Genomic DNA, 17,852 nt, shown 5'->3' with positions numbered 1-17,852 from the left:
TCTAGTACCCAATATTTGAGACGAACAAAAGCCTGCAGTCAAGAGGCCTTCACAGCATTTTACATCAAGAAGCACCATTTCTGTAGATTCTGCTACGGGGACTATGACATTTAAAAGCCGAGTGGCTCCTGATCGAGTTTACAGTGCTGCTTTAGTATGGGGAAATATGGTATGCATTGGTCATGAGGATACTGAACTGGTTGAGTAGATAGACTTGATCTGGTTGGTTAGATTTACACTTCGGCAGTTGCTACAGTCGTCAGCAGAGAACGGAGCCTTAACTGCCATGTCAATGTTGGCATCCATGAAATGGTTTTCCAGTTTGGTCGTGGCGGTGGCTATGACAGTCAGTCCATTCCAAAAGAGTGCTTCTTTCTCTTCATCTTTTACAATAACATTAGCAGAGGTAAACCACAACACACAGATAATTGCAGCTCTTAAATTTTCGAACCTTGTATGGTAACAATCATTCAGAAAAGCACCAAACGAGATAATACTATGAAATCAATTGTTTATTTCATTGTCAATTCAAATACAGAATCTGTATTTTGATTTACATGTTCAAAGCACGCATTATTCCATCTGATTCTGAATCAATGAAAATCAATGAAGGAAATGTCTTTGAAAACCATATAGCTATCTGTGCAAAAACAGGTCTGGGAATGTTCAGGGTCACATGTCTAATCAGGCATGGTGCTTTAATTAAAAAGTTGATCTATGAAAATCATAATCTACATATCCCAGCCGTCTTCTAATGAAAAATATCTCCCACTTCACGACTCATGCAATCAAACCATGCCGACTTCATTCAACAGTAAAAGCATAATTCATAAAAATAAGCAATATATACACACAATATACACAAGATTAACATAGAAGTCTTTCTGTCACACTCTGCTCCCCAATGCTCAATGCTCCCCAAGCAGATTATTGTATTCACTCTGCACAACCAGGATTACAAACTGAAGGATAACTATTATGTGAGAGTAAAAAACAAATTTCTAAGTGCTAATTTACAGCATACAGTGATAATTTATATTGCACAGATATAAATTAACCCCCTATCTTGTTTCTAATGCATCCAAAGTACCCCAAGTAACTGATAATCAGAGTGAACACAAGTGTTGAGATCAGCCACAGTTCTTTTAATTTACAAATCATCACACAGCTATTACATGTTTTAACAAGTTAAACACTTGAAAGTGAACACATCATGGCAGAGATTACAACCGAGAAATGCCCTCCTGAAATCGGCAAACTTTTAGTGTCAGTCACAATGGCGATATTTGAAACCCTGTTCCTGGCTCACTCGTGAACAGTACTCTGTTCTTTTGCATGGCCAAAATATGAGGAGCTTAGGAGTAAAAGTATTGATTGCGAACACTTGGTGTAGCGTTTTACTTAGACCTTCTGGTGATGGGGTTATGATGAAAACTACTATTCTCAGATAACTCAAGAACGGGGTTTCGAATCTGCCCAACTTGTCCAAAAAACAGTATCCTCATTTGGCCAACCAAGGATGTGCAGCAATAGCCTCTTTACTACGATCACCATAATCATAAAGAAGTTCCTCCCCTTCAGATATATCTCGGGCAGCAACTAAGATCAGGTATGGTCTGTTGTCGATTCCTACAACCTTTGTTTTACAGTTGCCTGATTTACTGTGATTGAGAAGACGACCTAGTTTACCACTTTCTGCTGTGGCATCAACGCTGAAGGAGAAGAGAGGATAGTTTTGATTGACGGCAAAAAGAGAACAATGATTTTAAACCAGTCAAGTCTTCATATTAGAAATAAACCTGACCTCATCGAAGTGAAGAGAAGCCCGTGATGGACTCCTGTCAGGCTGAAGATGAATCAACAATCGGCCAATTTCACCAATTGGCTCTCAACCATAGTGGCAGCAACAAATGGCCAATACAGCCTTTGAGGAAAAACCTTTTAAGATATGAAAAACTTACCAATAGTTTTTATTATTGTAGTTGAAGTAGTACATGTAGCAGCCAATGTCTGGTTTTTGAGAGTATTCAGCCTCCTTCTCTTTGGCTTTACTCAAGTCAATCAGGTTCCCACGATATTCAACCACAAAATCACCTCTCTGGAACACTTTACAAGACACAACACCCCGACCCTTGCCTTCAAAATCAACTACCTGAAATTGAGGATGCAGCCAATAATTTCATGTTGGTTTTAAAAGAAGTGTACATCAAAACATGAAAACAACAAGGAGCTCAAGGCTAAAACCAGATAACCGGGGTACCAGAAAAGCTATCTGACATAGTGACAAGAAAATTTCAGTCAGACTTCATCTTTGTACGAGTCTGCTTAACATGGAAGTCACATCAAGATAGCATCAACAATGAACTCATCATACAGGTGAAGAATTACCTTCAATCCATCTTCAGACCCTGAGAGAATAGCTTCTTCCAACATCTCTTTCTTTTGTTTCTGCAAAAAAATCAAATGTCATGAGCATGAAAACCAACACCCTTTTACTTATTTTTACTAAGTTTTGGTTGAACCTCGACTAAAAATTCCTTGCATTTCATGGGACTTAGTGCAGCATAGCCCAGGTTGGCCAAAAGTACAAACCTCAAAATCAGTCTTTAATCTTCGATCACTTCGGCGAACTTGGAAGTATTCTGTCAGCTGGTGGCTTGGAGCTTCTTCTTTCTTAGGTTTTCTGTAAGAAAATTGTACATTCATTATATATAAGAAAGAATCAACTGAAAAATGTTCCCTACAACACTGTCACTATGACATGTATTATGAAGAACTTGGTGGCTCATAAATTGGTCCTGCCGCCGAGGCCAAGTGAATTTGTGAAAGGAAGACTGAATCATACAGCTGTTGATTGTATAAATGTAAGTCTTAGCTCCCAAAGAATCTTCATAGAATGAGTTTTGACCCCTTATTTCTGGCAGGTGACGAGTACCCACCTTCTTCTTTGTGCGGTGGTAGGTCTGGTCTCTGTAGGTTCATCTGTCTCCTCTGTCTGTGCCTGGGACTTTTTTCCCTTTCCTCTCCTGCGCCCTCGTTTCTTCTTCGTACTACCAACCGGGGGTGTCTGTAATAGCTCATCAGCCAAAGGTTCAGGTTTGTCACCAGTAGCATCGATAACTATTTCTTTTGCTGTATATTTTGGTATGACCTTTGACTTTTTTGTTTTTATTGTGTTGGTAGTGCTTGCACTGGACTCATTTTTGGTAGGTGTTGACTCTGGTGTGAGAAAAGGTATTGGAGGTATTTCATTTTTTTCTGAAACAACAAGCATATTATGATGATATTAGTAGCAATGAACAGTAAGTACAAAAAGTGCCAGATCAGGATATTCTAAGCAGAACAGCATCTCAGAAACTAACACTAAGTAACAGAATCTCTTTTTTCATATTTTTTTATATTCACATTGGAAAATGATGAATTCATTTATACCTCCAGAGCCTGTCTGTGTTTGGTTGGGGCTTGTGGGAAAGAAGTCTGTAATTTTGGCATCTGTTTTTTCTTCCATGACTGCAAAATTGGTTCAATGCCCCTGCAAATGCAGAGAAAGAAAGACACGATTTAAAACAGATAAACAATACACACCTGCTTTGTTCTCATAACTACACTATGAAAATAAGATTTTAAACATAACATACCGCGTACCGGTACATGATGAGATCAGATGATAGAACAATGCCATTACACAGCCATCTTCGCCTTCGGAACGTTGCATAGGCCTTACATCATGAACATGTTAATATAATAAAAAATAGTCGGCCTACACTTAGGCCTACGTATTACAGGCATGATTGATACTGATAGTGATAGGGCGGCTGAGGGCCAGGGCCTTGGCTCGCTGGATAGCATGGATAGTGACAAGACGTACGCTAAGCGCCTACAGTTCGTATATAACTTATATCTATATTATTCGCTGCTGTAAAATGTACCTTTAGAAAACAATTATATATCATACAGTCTCCTTTATATAGTCGTTATGCGTTTATTTATTTCTTATTCTTGTCAAATTGAAATGTTTTGAACTTGGTGAACTTGATAATGATGCATGCTGGGGGCCGGAAATTAGTACATCGCGTATGTCATTCTCCAAGCGTCGTGAATGGTGAACATCGCTGTCAAGCCTGCCACACTCGACCTTCTGTGTGACAATTTCAGCGGGTGCATGTAAATTGGACATTTGGCCCGGCGCCCGGGAGATTGCTCGTATGTGGCCAATCTCCAGGTCTTCGGTCCGTCTGTTGAGTTTTACGTGCACCCGCTGAAATTCTCTCATAGTCCACAAACTACCAACTACCAACTGTGGCAGAGACAGTAGGTCGAGTGAGATATGCTTGGGCTTAATAATCACCATTGACGATGCTTGGAGAATTTTATGTGGCGTGTACATTTTGTACACAAATGTACAGCAATGTACAGCAGATGAAGAAATAAGTTGGTTTGATCGGACGTGTTGATGCGTTTTTGTTTTATCTCTTCTTCTGCTACCTTGCGAAGTAAATGTTTCCATCTTTTACCCATCAAGAGTAATAAGTAAGTATTCGTATTCCATTTGAGCCCCTTTTCTACTGCCAAATGTGATGAGTGTGAATGTTTGCAGTGTTTATATGCAGACATGATGAGTTCTTTCACTTTTCATCGCCTAGGCTAGGCCGGTGCTAGGCCTATACATAATGCGCATGTACATTTATGTATTGTAGGTGTAGGTCTAGCCTACTTTCTCTTAGGCCCTATCCTGTTTGTTTTGATATTTTCACTATACTTATAGGCCAGGGCCTATTCACAGATTTCATGATCTGCTGGATGCATGTCTTGTATGCATGCCAGCCTTCTGTTTATTTAGACAGAAGTAATTAATTAATATTAATTGTGTTGCCAAATATTAAGTGACATTATCAGAAAGTTCGTCAGGCTCTTTGTCTTTACAAATGAGAGTGAGAGTTTTCTCGACAATTCCTGTAAATCTTTTCTTCTGCAGATATCCATCTTCCCGAATAATTGTCTCATCATCTACATGAGGGCAAACTACTTATTTCTCACCAGCTTGTAGGATTCACTGTCAAAGTGACCCAAGAGTCATGTTTGGATTTGGTGGGAAAAGGGTAAGGTTTCCTTCAATTTAAGAGGCCACACTATTCAACAGAGCAACTTACAACAAAACTAAAACACAAGATATAGTTAAACTGCCTTTTCCACAGAAGATAATTTTTTTCTATTCTATTCAATTGAGTTGATAAAAGCTGACAGTTTATGGTATTTCTAATTGTGTTTTGGTCTTGCAGGATGAGGATGAGAAAGATGGTGCAGAGCCAAGTCAAGTGGATCTCTTCTCTCAGGCATTGGAGCAGTTGGCAGCGTTCTCAGCTCCTGAACCAGAGAAAGAGGAAAAACCCAAGCCAGTTGTTTCCAAGAGCACCCAACCTGTCATTGCCAGTACATCATCTATAATGACTAAAACATTTAACGCACCAGTAAGCAATGCAGCAACATCTACTGTGACGATTCAACCTGATGCTAGTTATACAGTTAGTCGTGGTGGCATTCAAATTAAACAGGAAGTGCCCAAACAATTTCAAACAGAGTTTTTAAACTTTTCTAATTCTGACAACAAACCAAAGGTCCCACAAGTCAGTATGTTGTCAGGTGTGAGCAGTAATTCTCCCATGATTCGAACTGTTGCCAAACCAATAACTGTTGTGCCTCAAATAGCACAAGATTCAGGCGTGAGTATAAACCAAGTTAGACTTGTGAAAGACCCAGTCACAGGACAGGTGAAAAAGATTGTGACTGTGAACCGTAGCCAGCTTCATAATTTGCAAATGCAGCAGCGTACCAGTGGATCATCTTCACCAATTCTGATGACGCAACCCAAGGTGATATCAAATAATGGTTTTCCCAAATTAGCCAGTGTCCCAACTCCTGTTGTGCAACCTCTGACCAATAAGGATGTGTCACGACTTTGGCTAAATGATGATATCAAGTTGAAACAAGTGCGGGGAATGACGCCTCCTGGCAGCTCAATGATGGAACAAGTGCCAGTTGAGGAAGAGGTTGAAGCTGAAGAGGATGAGTTGGGAGTCTCGGAGACATACTCGGATTACATGCCAACAAAATGTAAGTTCCAAATCCGAATAATAAAAAAGTGAAAGGTGATAATGCGAAAGACAATCCAGTTCAAAGACTAAATTAGGAATTGTATGTCTTCCTTGCTGCAATCTCTCTTTTTGGAAACATTCTGTAACATTCTGGATAACTGTTTGCCATTTTGTAGAAGGATCAGGTCTCGCTCTCGAGGTCATCTGTGTTCAAGACCACACAACATAATGTAATTTTTTTACTTTTCAGTGAAGGTTGGTTTCAAGCATCCTGATCCAGTTGTGGAGACAAGTTCCCTGTCAAGTGTGGAACCTCCTGATGTCCGCTACAGACTCTCCATCCCTGAGAGTGTGATTGACAACTGCCAGTTATCTGCCCTGCAGCTCGAGGCCATCACATATGCATGTCAGCAACATGAAACCTTCCTACCAAATGGGGATCGAGCAGGATACCTTATAGGTAGGCAAACTGTAGCTATGGAGAGCATTGACTTCTGAATTCAGAATTAGAATCCAAAATCCTTAAGTGGAAAGTTATACAAGCTTCCATGACATTTCTAAACAAAAACTGTCAGAAATGTGTCTGGAAATATAGAGACAAATGACGCCAATATCAACCTTTTTCTCTTTGCAGGAGATGGTGCTGGTGTAGGTAAAGGTCGTACTGTTGCTGGTATCATTTATGAGAATTATTTACTGGGACGCAAGAGGGCTTTATGGTATGTATATCCAGATAAGGAATAGCTGGTTTTCCAGAGATAGGAGGTCTAGCCTTTCTCTGGAGCCAGTTAATATCTTGGGCAGCAGACTTTATAATGCTATGATAGGTTTGCTTGTAAAGTTTTGGTTTTCTTGCCATTACAAGTTCTTTTGTTTTGTCTTGACTAGGTTGAGTGTGTCAAATGACTTGAAGTGTGATGCAGAACGTGATCTTTCTGATATCGGTGCTGGTCGAATTTATGTTCAACCTCTCAATAAGGTAAGGAACAAACCACTGAAAACTCAAGTTGGTTATAACATTTTGTAAGACAGAGTGACTCTGTCAAAGGCTTTAAAATATATCTGTTTCTCTACTCCTGCCATCATATTGTAGTCCCAACCAGGAAGGTTTGACTGACCTGATTGATAATGATACTTTTATGCTGCAGTTTGACATAAATGTAACTGTTCGGTGAACAAAATCTCTCGATTTCAGCTGAAGTATGCCAAGATCTCCTCAAAGATAAACAGCAGTATCAAGAAGGGTGTCATCTTTTCCACATACTCCTCTCTGATCGGCGAGAGCCAGTCGGGCGGGAAATACGGTACAAGATTGAAACAGTTACTCCACTGGTGCGGTGAAAATTTCGATGGGGTGATCATATTTGACGAGTGTCATAGGGCGAAGAACCTGTGTCCCACTGGCTCATCTAAACCTACTAAAACTGGTCTCAAGGTGCTCGAACTTCAGAACAGACTGCCAAAAGCAAGGATTGTCTATGCAAGTGCTACAGGTAAGAGTCTTGTCTGACTAATCTCAAACGTTTTTGATTGTCTTTTCTTACTTCAGTCAAGGATACCGAAGTCCTTGAAATAGACATTTTTGCTGTGTGTGGTTTCTTTATTCCTTAATGCTGGTATACACTTGCATGAAATTGTAGAAATTAAGAATTATGGACCGACAGAACGTTCTTTGGGTAGAAAATATTTTTCAACTTTAGGTATTTTGACGATTCCTTTTATGTGCTGTCATTGTTTTACAGGTGCATCGGAACCTAAGAATATGGCTTATATGGTCCGACTTGGTTTATGGGGTGAGGGGACGCCTTTCCGAGAGTTGAATGATTTCTTACAGGCTGTTGAGAGAAGGTAATGATCAATCATGACTATAACATCAAAGTATAAAGTAACATTATTCAGTTGTATCAACTGACTAAGCTTCTTGTGCAATATTGGTTCATCATTGGTTTTTAAAATTTGTTTGTGTACACTATTGTAGTAAGAGAACACTAAACTGTCTTCTCACCTGTCTATTTCAGAGGGGTAGGAGCCATGGAACTGGTGGCTATGGACATGAAGTTAAGGGGAATGTACATTGCCAGGCAGCTAAGTTTCCATGGTGTCACATTCAGAATAGAAGAGGTTCCAGTTCCCAAGGACTTTACTCAGGTCTACAATGAAGCAGTGAATGTGGTAATTATGATTGAAGTCCTGTCTGAATGGCCATAGCCAGCCAAGGAGTAAAGTGTGCCCCCCCCCCCCAGCTGTGCCAAAAGAACAGGTTTTTCATGAAAAATTGTTTGCCTCTTCAGGGCTTAAATGGGTTGTCCTACCCCTCCAGAGAGCGATTTGCCTCCCTCAGGACTGAACGATAACAATGGACCATGCAGAATTCTCTCTTTCCATTTGCAGTGGGTTGAGGCGAGGCACAGTTTCCAGACAGCTGCCAATATGATTGATGCTGAACCAGGGATGAGAAAGAACATGTGGGGCCAGTTCTGGTCAGCTCATCAACGCTTCTTCAAGTACTTGTGCATCTCAGCCAAGGTGCCTCACCTGGTCAAGTTGGCTCGGGAGGCGGTCAAGAATGGAAAGGTACGTGCCATAGGAGATGACATTTTCTAGTTGGTGTACATGTCTGCAGCTGCTATATGCAGCTTGTCAGCTATTTTTCAACAATCTTTGTGTCACTGTTGGTAGTAACACTGTTGGTAGATAACTTTTTCAATTAAAAATAAACATGTTCACATTTTCAGTGCATCGTGATTGGTTTACAATCAACTGGGGAAGCGAGAACTCTGGAGCAGTTGGAGGAAATGGGAGGAGAACTCAATGATTTTGTCTCAACTGCAAAGTAAGTCTTTTTTCATAATCCTACATGAACCTCAACATACTATGTTACTTCAGCCGGTGCTAGTCAGGTTCCTTCCAAGATGAATGTTGGTCATGTCTCTATCATTTCACAATTCTCATCTTTTGGACACAATTTCTGTGTCTTGGACTTGGCTGCTGATGATGATGTTTGATTGATTGTTATCGTCTGCTTTCAGGGGTGTGCTGCAGACACTGGTGGAGAAGCACTTTCCAGCTCCGACCAGGAACAAGTTTCTTGATCTGTTTTTGGGTGGTCCGAGCTTGTTTGATGATATAGACATCCCTTCTCCTGGTAGTGGGGGTGTCAAGAGGAAGGCTGGTGAGTGAAGATAATCTTCCTTTCTGCTCAAAAGTTCAGGCTGAAAAATGCAACAGAGTGTAAAATTCCATCAGGAACTTTTCATTGCTTGGGGGAGTTCAATAGACCAATTGCCTGTGCTTGGATTACAGCCAGTGGTACACTCCTTTCCAGTCTTTACTTATAAATTCGACATAGTGGTGATTTAGAAAAGAGCCAAACTCTGAATCAGGAGGCCGATTTAAACTTTCTGTTGAGGACACAAAAAACCGAGCAAGATGTGCTATAGAAATGTTTCCACCTTTCAGCATCTGATCGAAAGATGCAAGCAGCCAAGCGGTTCAGGGACATTGATGAGAGCAGTAATGGTAACAGATTTGGCTCAAGCTCATCTGACGAGAGTCAGGATGATGAAGATGACAGTAGTGATGACCTCGAGGGTGACTCGGATGATTCGGAATCTGAGGTGGATGACGAGTTCAATCCATTTGGGGCTGGCTCAGATAGTGACGATAGTGGTGAGTTAAAGTTTAGTTATGACAGTTTTTTATAAACAGATAAGATTTGGTTTATGAGGTGTTCTCTGGTCTTCTCAATGCCCATTGGCAAGTCTGCCATCTTTGATGGCCAGCACAAACAGATCTGGCGGGATGATTTTGAAACCTAGACTTCACTGTCGAGGACTGTGTGGAGGCTGTGTTGCTGTTGTTTTCAATACTGATATAACTGTTTTCAAATGTGTTTTCTGATATATTTTGCAGACCCATGGTTGAAGAAATCTGAGAAGAAACCAAAAGTGAAGAAACAGAAAATCAAGAAAGAGAAGAAGAAAAAGGAGAAGAAGAAGAAGAAAGAAAAGAAGGTGAAGGACGAGGACGAGGAATTCGACACCCAGTTGAAGGCAGCTGGACTCATGGGGCCTTCTTACCAGGATGAGAATAGTAAATCATCGCTTGTTGGGCTCAGTGGTAAGTTAAAAGGACAATAATTGTTCAGCTTTTTGGCCGAGACCGGTCAATGAGGTCAGAGAATCCTCGAATTACAAAAAAAGTGCAGAAATTTGCCAGTTTACTGTACTCATTTGTATTCAGTCTGTAAAACTTAAAGATTTGTTTACGTGCCAGCTGTTTTCATGACCCTCTTCTTTCACCTTAGAAAGTCAATATCACAGAAAATGAAAAGCTGTATCTGTGTCTGATCTGTATTTCAGGGACTGTTGTGAATACTAGACCCTCTGATGGTCTCACCGAGGAGGAAGCCAGGCAGAAAGCCATGGATATGAAACAGGACTTGCTGGATAAAATTGACCATCTTGGTGACAAGTTACCTCCTAATGCTCTTGATGAAATTATTGATTTGCTTGGAGGACCAGACAATGTGGCTGAGGTAAGGAATCAAGAATAACTTGAGAAAAAGCTGGTCAGTGGTTGGGTACTGGCATTACCAATGAGGCATATTAAGAAAGTTTTGATCATTTGTAATGACCTTGACAATTGACTTTCATACTTGGCTCTGTTTGGTATCAACTGATTGCCCCTACAACTCTTGAGATATACCAATCACAAACCCTGTACTCCACTGATGATGAACCAGAATTGTGAGTACCAACTCATTGTCATTTTTCTTGCAGATGACAGGTCGTAAGGGTCGAGTGGTCAGCACAGATGATGGTGTTCAATATGAATCAAGGCGAGAGTTTGACGTCCCTCTTGAGATTCTTAATCTTACTGAAAAACAGAGATTCATGGATGGAGAAAAGGACATAGCCATAATATCTGAAGCGGCCAGTTCTGGTATCTCTCTCCAAGCTGACCGCCGAGTGCGAAACCAGAAGCGTCGTGTTCATATCACACTAGAGCTGCCGTGGAGTGCTGATAGGGCCATACAGCAGTTTGGTCGAACGCATCGGTCGAATCAAGTCAGTGCTCCAGAATATGTGTTCATGATCTCCGAGTTGGCCGGTGAACGAAGGTTTGCTGCGACAGTGGCAAAGAGATTAGAGAGTTTGGTAAGTTTCACATGTCATTTCACCCTTACTTTGATATGATATGTGTACAGACAAGGGTGGATTTTGACTTGTATTAAAAGATAATGAGTGACCGGTGTAAGGCATCCCTGGACAACTAATCTTGTTCAAATCTGGCAGGAGAAGTTGAATTCTTTCACAGTTTATAGCCTTGTTTTGTTTGGTTCTGTGCTGTGCTGTTACGTTTATAACCGAAATGATTTCAGGGTGCATTGACACATGGTGATCGACGAGCTACGGACAGCAGAGATTTGAGTCAGTTCAATATTGACAACAAGGTGAGATCATTAGTTTGATGCTGTTGTCCAGTGATTGGGCTTGGCATCCAAATATTGGTTTTAAGCTTGTGGGGGTGATGACTGCTATAGGGTTGTTCTTGAGCTTTTTCACAGACAGATCGAGGTACATGAGCGATTGTCTCTCTTGGGATAATTTGGCACAATCTAAATATTCTGGAATTTGCAAGGTTTTACCTCTCTGTGCTGTTTCTCCTTCTTGAGTTCAGGTATCTTGAGTCCTCGTTATAAGAGAACTTCCTGAAGTTATTGAAACAAACTTCTTTCAGTTTGGCCGTGCTGCTCTCGAGTCTGTGATGAGGTCTGTGATAGAAATGGAGTCACCTCTAGTCCCTCCACCCACAAACTACAAAGGAAACTTCTTTGAGGATTTACGAACTGCTCTCATTGGTGTGGGCATGTTGGCTGCTGAGGAACATTTTGTCCTACCCTCCTTAGAAAAAGGTAAGACTAAGAGGAACTTTTGGCTGTTTCATTATTTTCTTCCTGTTGTAAGGTAAGGGGTTGATATATAGGCCTATTTACGATGTAGGCCTAGTGCTTCTGAACATGGTTTAGGAGGTTGACCTGCAGACTGTCTGAGATTATTTGGTTTGACCTCAGTGGCATGTTTCTTTGTAATACAAGACTCTTTCAGCATTTAAGAAAGTATAACATTTGGTATTTCAAACCAATGCATTGGGCAGGGTTAATAGTATAGTTTGACAATCCAAGGTGTAGGGCCTCTGTTCCTTAGCTTATTGGTCGAAGGACAAGTTAAGAAATTTTGTGTGTCCCAATGCTGAACCAAACTGTGTCATATTCTTTTTCAGATTACAATAACATCAGCAAATTCCTAAATCGGATCTTGGGCATGAAGGTGGAACTACAGAACAAACTGTTCAAATATTTCACAGACGTGTTGGCCTCAATCATCCTCCAAGCCAAACGAGACGGAAAGTGGGACATGGGAATTCTAGATCTTGGCGCTGGTGGGGAGAATGTCAAGATTATCAAAGCTCTCACCTTTGTCGGCAGCCAGGCATCAGGCACTGCCAAGACTACTCTTTACACTGTAAGATCATTACCAGTTCTGATTGTCCCTGTATTTATTGTTGAACACTGACCCGGTCAACTTTCCTGTTTGATGCATTGTCATTTGCGATGGAAAGCTGAAGGCTGCTCAAGTTGCTCATCTCATCTAACGTGAGCCTCATCACAACTTTTCATGTCATGTCTTGTCTTTATTGCAGGTGGGTGTTGAAAGAGGGTTATCATGGGACCAAGCCATGGATATCTGGAGGGAACATACCGGCAGGGAAGATGGCTTCTACACATCGAGACAGGTACTGTTAAACCTGATCGATTGTTCTCTCTTCTTCTTTATTCAGTGCACTGAAGTTATCCTTATCACAGACTGACATCTAGTATCCTCGCTGTCAATTTCATTAGACAAGGTTTTTGTAAAGGGTGAACAGCTCAATTAACTTGAGCCTTGACACATTTTGAAAAACTAACAACTGCCTTTACCCAAAGCAGACGTTTTCTTTGATACTCTCTCTCTTGGCCAGGAATGTTCAGTTGGTTGATACTGTTGGCACTGAAAGTAGTCTTATTGATGTTCATTTCCTAGGCCACCATTTTAGTCAAATTCATTTTCCAGGTTGGCATAGCAGTAATTCTAATTTCCTGCCAATTTCAGGTGAGGAATGAAAAACTGGCCGTGATTCTAGCTGTTGCAATGACAGGGTCCAAAAACAAGAAAATATTCACGATATATCGTCCAAACACAGGTCAGCAGCCAAAGACGGAATCATTAGAATCACTGCGGAGGAAGTACAAGAAGGTGATCCCAGACATTGCTCAAGAGTACTGGGATGAACAATTCACTGCCTCAGCAGTGCACTGTAGCCATGTGTTCTGGTAAGTCTACCTAGATGAGTGATTATTTTTTTCGCTTCACCCTGTATAATTCCCGGCGTCGTCATTTCACCGTTCGAAGAATCCGTTCCATGTATTGGGGTAAACCAATATACCCGAGGGTTGGCAGGTCTGGCTGTGATGTGCAGATACAGTGGTTGTTTACTTCAGAATTGATTCCTGTACTCTCATGTTCATTTGCAGGCATGGAAGTTGCAAGCGTATTGTGATAGGTCTACCCTGTGAAGTTGGTCTGCGTAGTCGGACGTTCTACGTACTGTGCGGCTCTGTCCTGAGTGTCTGGAGTAAAGTGGAATCTGTGTTAGCCTCAATGCCGTCTGGTATCCATTCCAAGATGCAGATTGTACGTCTCAGGACAGACGAGGGCAAAAGGATCGTAGGTAAGTGGTGTGACTGTCTCAGAATCATTGGTCGGGTAACTGGCAACAACATGATTTTAAGGGTGGCATGATGATACCTTTTGTACTCTTGTAGCAGTGATCAGGAAAAAGATTTTTATTCTTATCTCATATTGAAAGTTACATATACAATGTGCGATGATAATGATACAAACCCACCTTTTCTCTTCAGGTTCGATCATTCCTGCCAACTGTGTAAATCCATTGGTTAACGTTCTGTCGGGGAAGAATACTGACGAATCTAAACCATCACTCCTACCATTCCAACAGAAACCACCATCAGTCTTTGGTCCTAGCAGCAGGAACTCCAGTTTCTCAAGTTTTGGTCCTGGCAGCAGGAACTCCAGTTCGTCAAGTTTGGTCTCTGCATTTGGCATGATGGATATGCCTCAGTTTTAGGATAAAAATTATAGGGTATCCTCCCCAGAGTCATTTCGAATTGAGTCTTTGTTACGGTAGATCATTTAATTTTTCCGATCCCTGACATTGAAAATCTGTCTAAGGAATTGATACTGATTCTGACAAAGACTCAAATTTATAAGACTTAGGCCTAGGGTTGTTTAGACATCTTCAAAATGGTCACAAGAGTAAAAGACTACACTTGAGGGAAGTGGTTCCAGTCTCTGTATGCCTTTAATTTGCGAATGAAAATGTTGATGTTGGAATCAGACATTTCATGGTATCCTTTTGGGGAAGAAAAGGGGTCTGAGAAAAATGTACTCTGTACTCTTGTGAAATGGTGAAAATGTTGATTATCCCCTTTGGGAATCCCATTTGAACTCAAACCGGTGCTACCTACAGAAAACTAAAGCTGAATTTTGTTAAGATAGGACGAACTTCAGACAAGGTGAAACACTAAAAGTGTGTAAAGAATGTGGAAGTGGGAACTACTGTTGAAATCATTTTTCTAGAAAAGAGCTCAATGACATAAACAACATGGAAATTCTGTAAAAAGAACTGTGGGAAAAGTAATAATGTGAAGGATGTGTTTTTTTCGTTTGAAGATTAACATTTGTTTAATTTGGTGCTTTTGGGTGTGATGTCAAAGAAAATGCACCTACTTGTCTTTCCTCCTTGGGGCAGACACTGACCTTCATGTGCCTGTTGATATCTGAAACATTGACGATATTGCCAAGCAACTTTTCAGTTTTGTTGTTGATGTTCACAGCTGGCGAGAACTTATTACTACTCAAGTATGTCTCGCTTAGTTCTTTGGTAGTTGATGGTCCTGGATACTGTTAGGATGGTGGGTTTTTCACCAAGCTGAATTGAGTTCTTTAAATTTTCTCTACTTGTAAGAAGTTGTATGCTTGTGTGGAAGTTGTATTCAAGAGCAGAAATATATGTTAACCTGCCATTGTTGGTTGTGAATGTTTCGTTCAACATAGGAATGGTTCAAGGTCTAACCCATCTGCATTGAGATTGTGTCATACATCACATGTTTCTCTTGGTATGGCTTTAGGCTATTTGAATTTCTAAAGAATTGCAATGTGAGGCTCTTGACTTATGCACAGGTAGTCGTCATTTGTGTAAAGCACCACGTCTATTAGATTGTTCTAGTAATGTTGGGTGCCCCTGTATACATGTACATTTGTTTTCAGTCACAACCACCTAAAGTATCTGTTGGGGGGGAGGGGGTGTCCTTGGTACATAGCAGAAGGGGGTCAAGAAGTTTTTCTCTGACCCTGTTGGAATCCTCCTGAGATAGGATCACAGTCACGGGAGCATAATATGTGTGTCCTTCATCATTGGGGAGTTTTTTGTGTGTTTTTGTCTCAAATAGGTCATTAAAATTATTGAGAGGAACGTTTTGGCAGAAACTTGTCTCAAATGCATTTGTGTTAGTGACTGATGTGTGACTATTTCTAAAAGATTTGTATAAAATGAAAGATTCTTGTTTTGTATATTGTTAGCTAATAAATCTTCTTTGGCAAATTATGTTTCGATTGGTCCTTTGCTGTATCAGCTCTACTGTTGGTATGCATTCACATCAGTAGAACATGGTCTCTTCACCTCACCCAGGCAAAGACCATGACACCTTGGTACAACCCTTGGTCAAAGACACTGCCCAGACGACTGCTGGACGACCCTGGCAAAGAGACTATATCACCTTGGTACACATCCCCTTTTCCAATTGACAGCCCAGAAGACCACTGGACATAAAGTCCTAGCTTAGGCAAAGACCATGTCACTTGGATACATCACTGCCCAGTATAACTTCGATGCCTTGTCTATATTACTGCCTAAAGTGCTACTGTCTGGTCATGATATCCTTTCCAAAAGATACTGCCTAGACGACTGCTGGCCATGGTGTCCTCACCAGGCAAAGTCTACAGCCACAGCCAATTGTTGAAGTTAATGTACAATCACAAATGGTATAACGTGATGCTGATCATTGAACCAAACATCGGACCAAGACACACGCATATTTCAGACAGGAGCAGCCCTACAGTCACAACCATTGACAAGGCTCGATGGCCAACAATAGAGTGAGTGGAACTATATGGATTGTTCTAACCTCATAAGATTGGTGCCCAGCAGAGCTCTCGAACTGATCGGTCTTCAAGATAGGTTGTTCCTCTAACACACCATCGCCTACAGCTAGCACTGATGCTTGTCTTCAAGCCTAATAGTGTCAACTCGTCAGAAAAACTTGGTCTTTTAAGGTTGTGTAAAGGTCTTCCAACCTGACAAGATTTCCAGCTGGCAGAAGGTGGTTGTTCCATCGTCAGTCCTGTCGTCTCCATTAGCCTAATAGTGTCAACTTGTCAGAAAAACTTGGCCTTTTAAGGTTGTGTAAAGGTCTTCCAACCTGACAAGATTTCCAGCTGGCAGAAGGTGGTTGTTCCGTCGTGAGTCCTGTCGTCTCCATTAGCCTAATAGTGTCAACTTGTCAGAAAAACTTGGCCTTTTAAGGTTGTGTAAAGGTCTTCCAACCTGACAAGATTTCCAGCTGGCAGAAGGTGGTTGTTCCATCATCAGTCATGTCGTCTCCATTAGCCTAAAAGTGTTAACTTGTCAGAAAAACTTACAAAACTTGTGACATGGGCCTATTGCCTCTGCAAGGACAACCTGACCAGATTAAGTCTTCTTGCAATGTTCTACCAAGGTAGTATGATCTTTATGCCTGGTTAACGTTGAGGACGTCATGTCCAGCAGTATTCTGGGCAGTATCATTTCCGGAAGGATGTATCTAATGTGACGTGATCTCTGCCAGGGCAAGGACATCATGCCAAACTGTATTCTGGTATGTCTTGGCGGTATTCTTGACGAAGGTATGCATCGAAGTGATGTAGTCTTTGCCTGGACGAGAGGACATCACGTCTAGCGGTCTTATAGACAGTGTGAGGACATCTTACCAGCAGTCTTCTGCACTTTGTCTCTGACTAAGGGTTGTCTGTGCAGAGGTGACATGCACTCTTTACCAGGGCAAGGACATCATGCCCAGCAGTCTTCTGGGCATGGTCTTTAACCAAGGGTTGTATGTACCGAAGTGACATGCCCTCTTTACCAGGTCAAGGACATCATGCCCAGCAGTCTTCTGGGCATCGTCTTTAACCAAGGGTTGTATGTACCGAAGTGACATGCCCTCTTTACCAGGGCAAGGACATCATGTCCAGCAGTCTTCTGGGCATCGTCTTTAACAAAGGGTTGTATGTACCGAAGTGACATGCCCTCTTCACCAGGGCTAGGACATCATGTCCAGCAGTCTTCAGAGCAGCGTCTCCGACATAGGATTGTACCGAGGGGACATGGTCTCTTCACCCAAGGCAAGGACATCATTACCAAGGGAATTGCGCAAAGGGGTTGTGCAGAGGCAACAGGACATTTACCAGAGCAAGGGCATCATATATAAGGGTAGTCAACTGGGACAGGTGACACAGGCTCTCTGCCAGGCAAGGACGTAATGTCGAGCGATCTTCCAGGCAGTTTATGTGACCACGGTTTGTTCCTCATGTCTAGGAGCAG

The 17,852-nt window shown here is 41.5% G+C and overlaps 2 protein-coding genes across 2 annotated transcripts; one reads left to right on the top strand and one right to left on the bottom strand.

Annotated features, from left to right (window-relative positions):
- Positions 1-491: 491 nt before the first annotated feature.
- Positions 492-4,032, bottom strand: LOC135483868 (N-lysine methyltransferase KMT5A-B-like). The gene is made up of 7 exons (XM_064764920.1): positions 3,930-4,032; positions 3,433-3,532; positions 2,940-3,258; positions 2,593-2,683; positions 2,389-2,448; positions 1,962-2,152; positions 492-1,712 (listed from the first exon to the last, which is right to left on the bottom strand). Exons 2-7 carry the CDS (start codon positions 3,506-3,508, stop codon positions 1,502-1,504), a joined length of 948 nt encoding a protein of 315 aa, XP_064620990.1. The 5' UTR covers positions 3,509-3,532; positions 3,930-4,032; the 3' UTR covers positions 492-1,501.
- A 394-nt stretch (positions 4,033-4,426) lies between these two features.
- Positions 4,427-15,809, top strand: LOC135483282 (protein strawberry notch homolog 1-like). Its single transcript, XM_064764015.1, has 23 exons — positions 4,427-4,530; positions 4,976-5,099; positions 5,280-6,111; positions 6,343-6,552; positions 6,727-6,811; positions 6,981-7,071; positions 7,288-7,585; positions 7,835-7,940; positions 8,111-8,264; positions 8,484-8,666; positions 8,828-8,925; positions 9,122-9,264; positions 9,552-9,761; positions 10,005-10,211; positions 10,454-10,629; positions 10,874-11,251; positions 11,476-11,547; positions 11,835-12,009; positions 12,378-12,619; positions 12,798-12,890; positions 13,247-13,467; positions 13,669-13,865; positions 14,056-15,809. The coding sequence occupies exons 2-23, from the start codon at positions 5,076-5,078 to the stop codon at positions 14,280-14,282; spliced, it is 4,422 nt and encodes a 1,473-aa protein (XP_064620085.1). The 5' UTR covers positions 4,427-4,530; positions 4,976-5,075; the 3' UTR covers positions 14,283-15,809.
- Positions 15,810-17,852: the final 2,043 nt, after the last annotated feature.

Source organism: Lineus longissimus, chromosome 2 (genome assembly GCF_910592395.1).
Source record: "Lineus longissimus chromosome 2, tnLinLong1.2, whole genome shotgun sequence".
In the NCBI taxonomy this organism is placed as follows: Eukaryota; Metazoa; Nemertea; class Pilidiophora; order Heteronemertea; family Lineidae; genus Lineus; species Lineus longissimus.
Note: the sequence above shows the minus strand (reverse complement) of the source record. Positions and strands in the feature narration are given on the sequence as shown.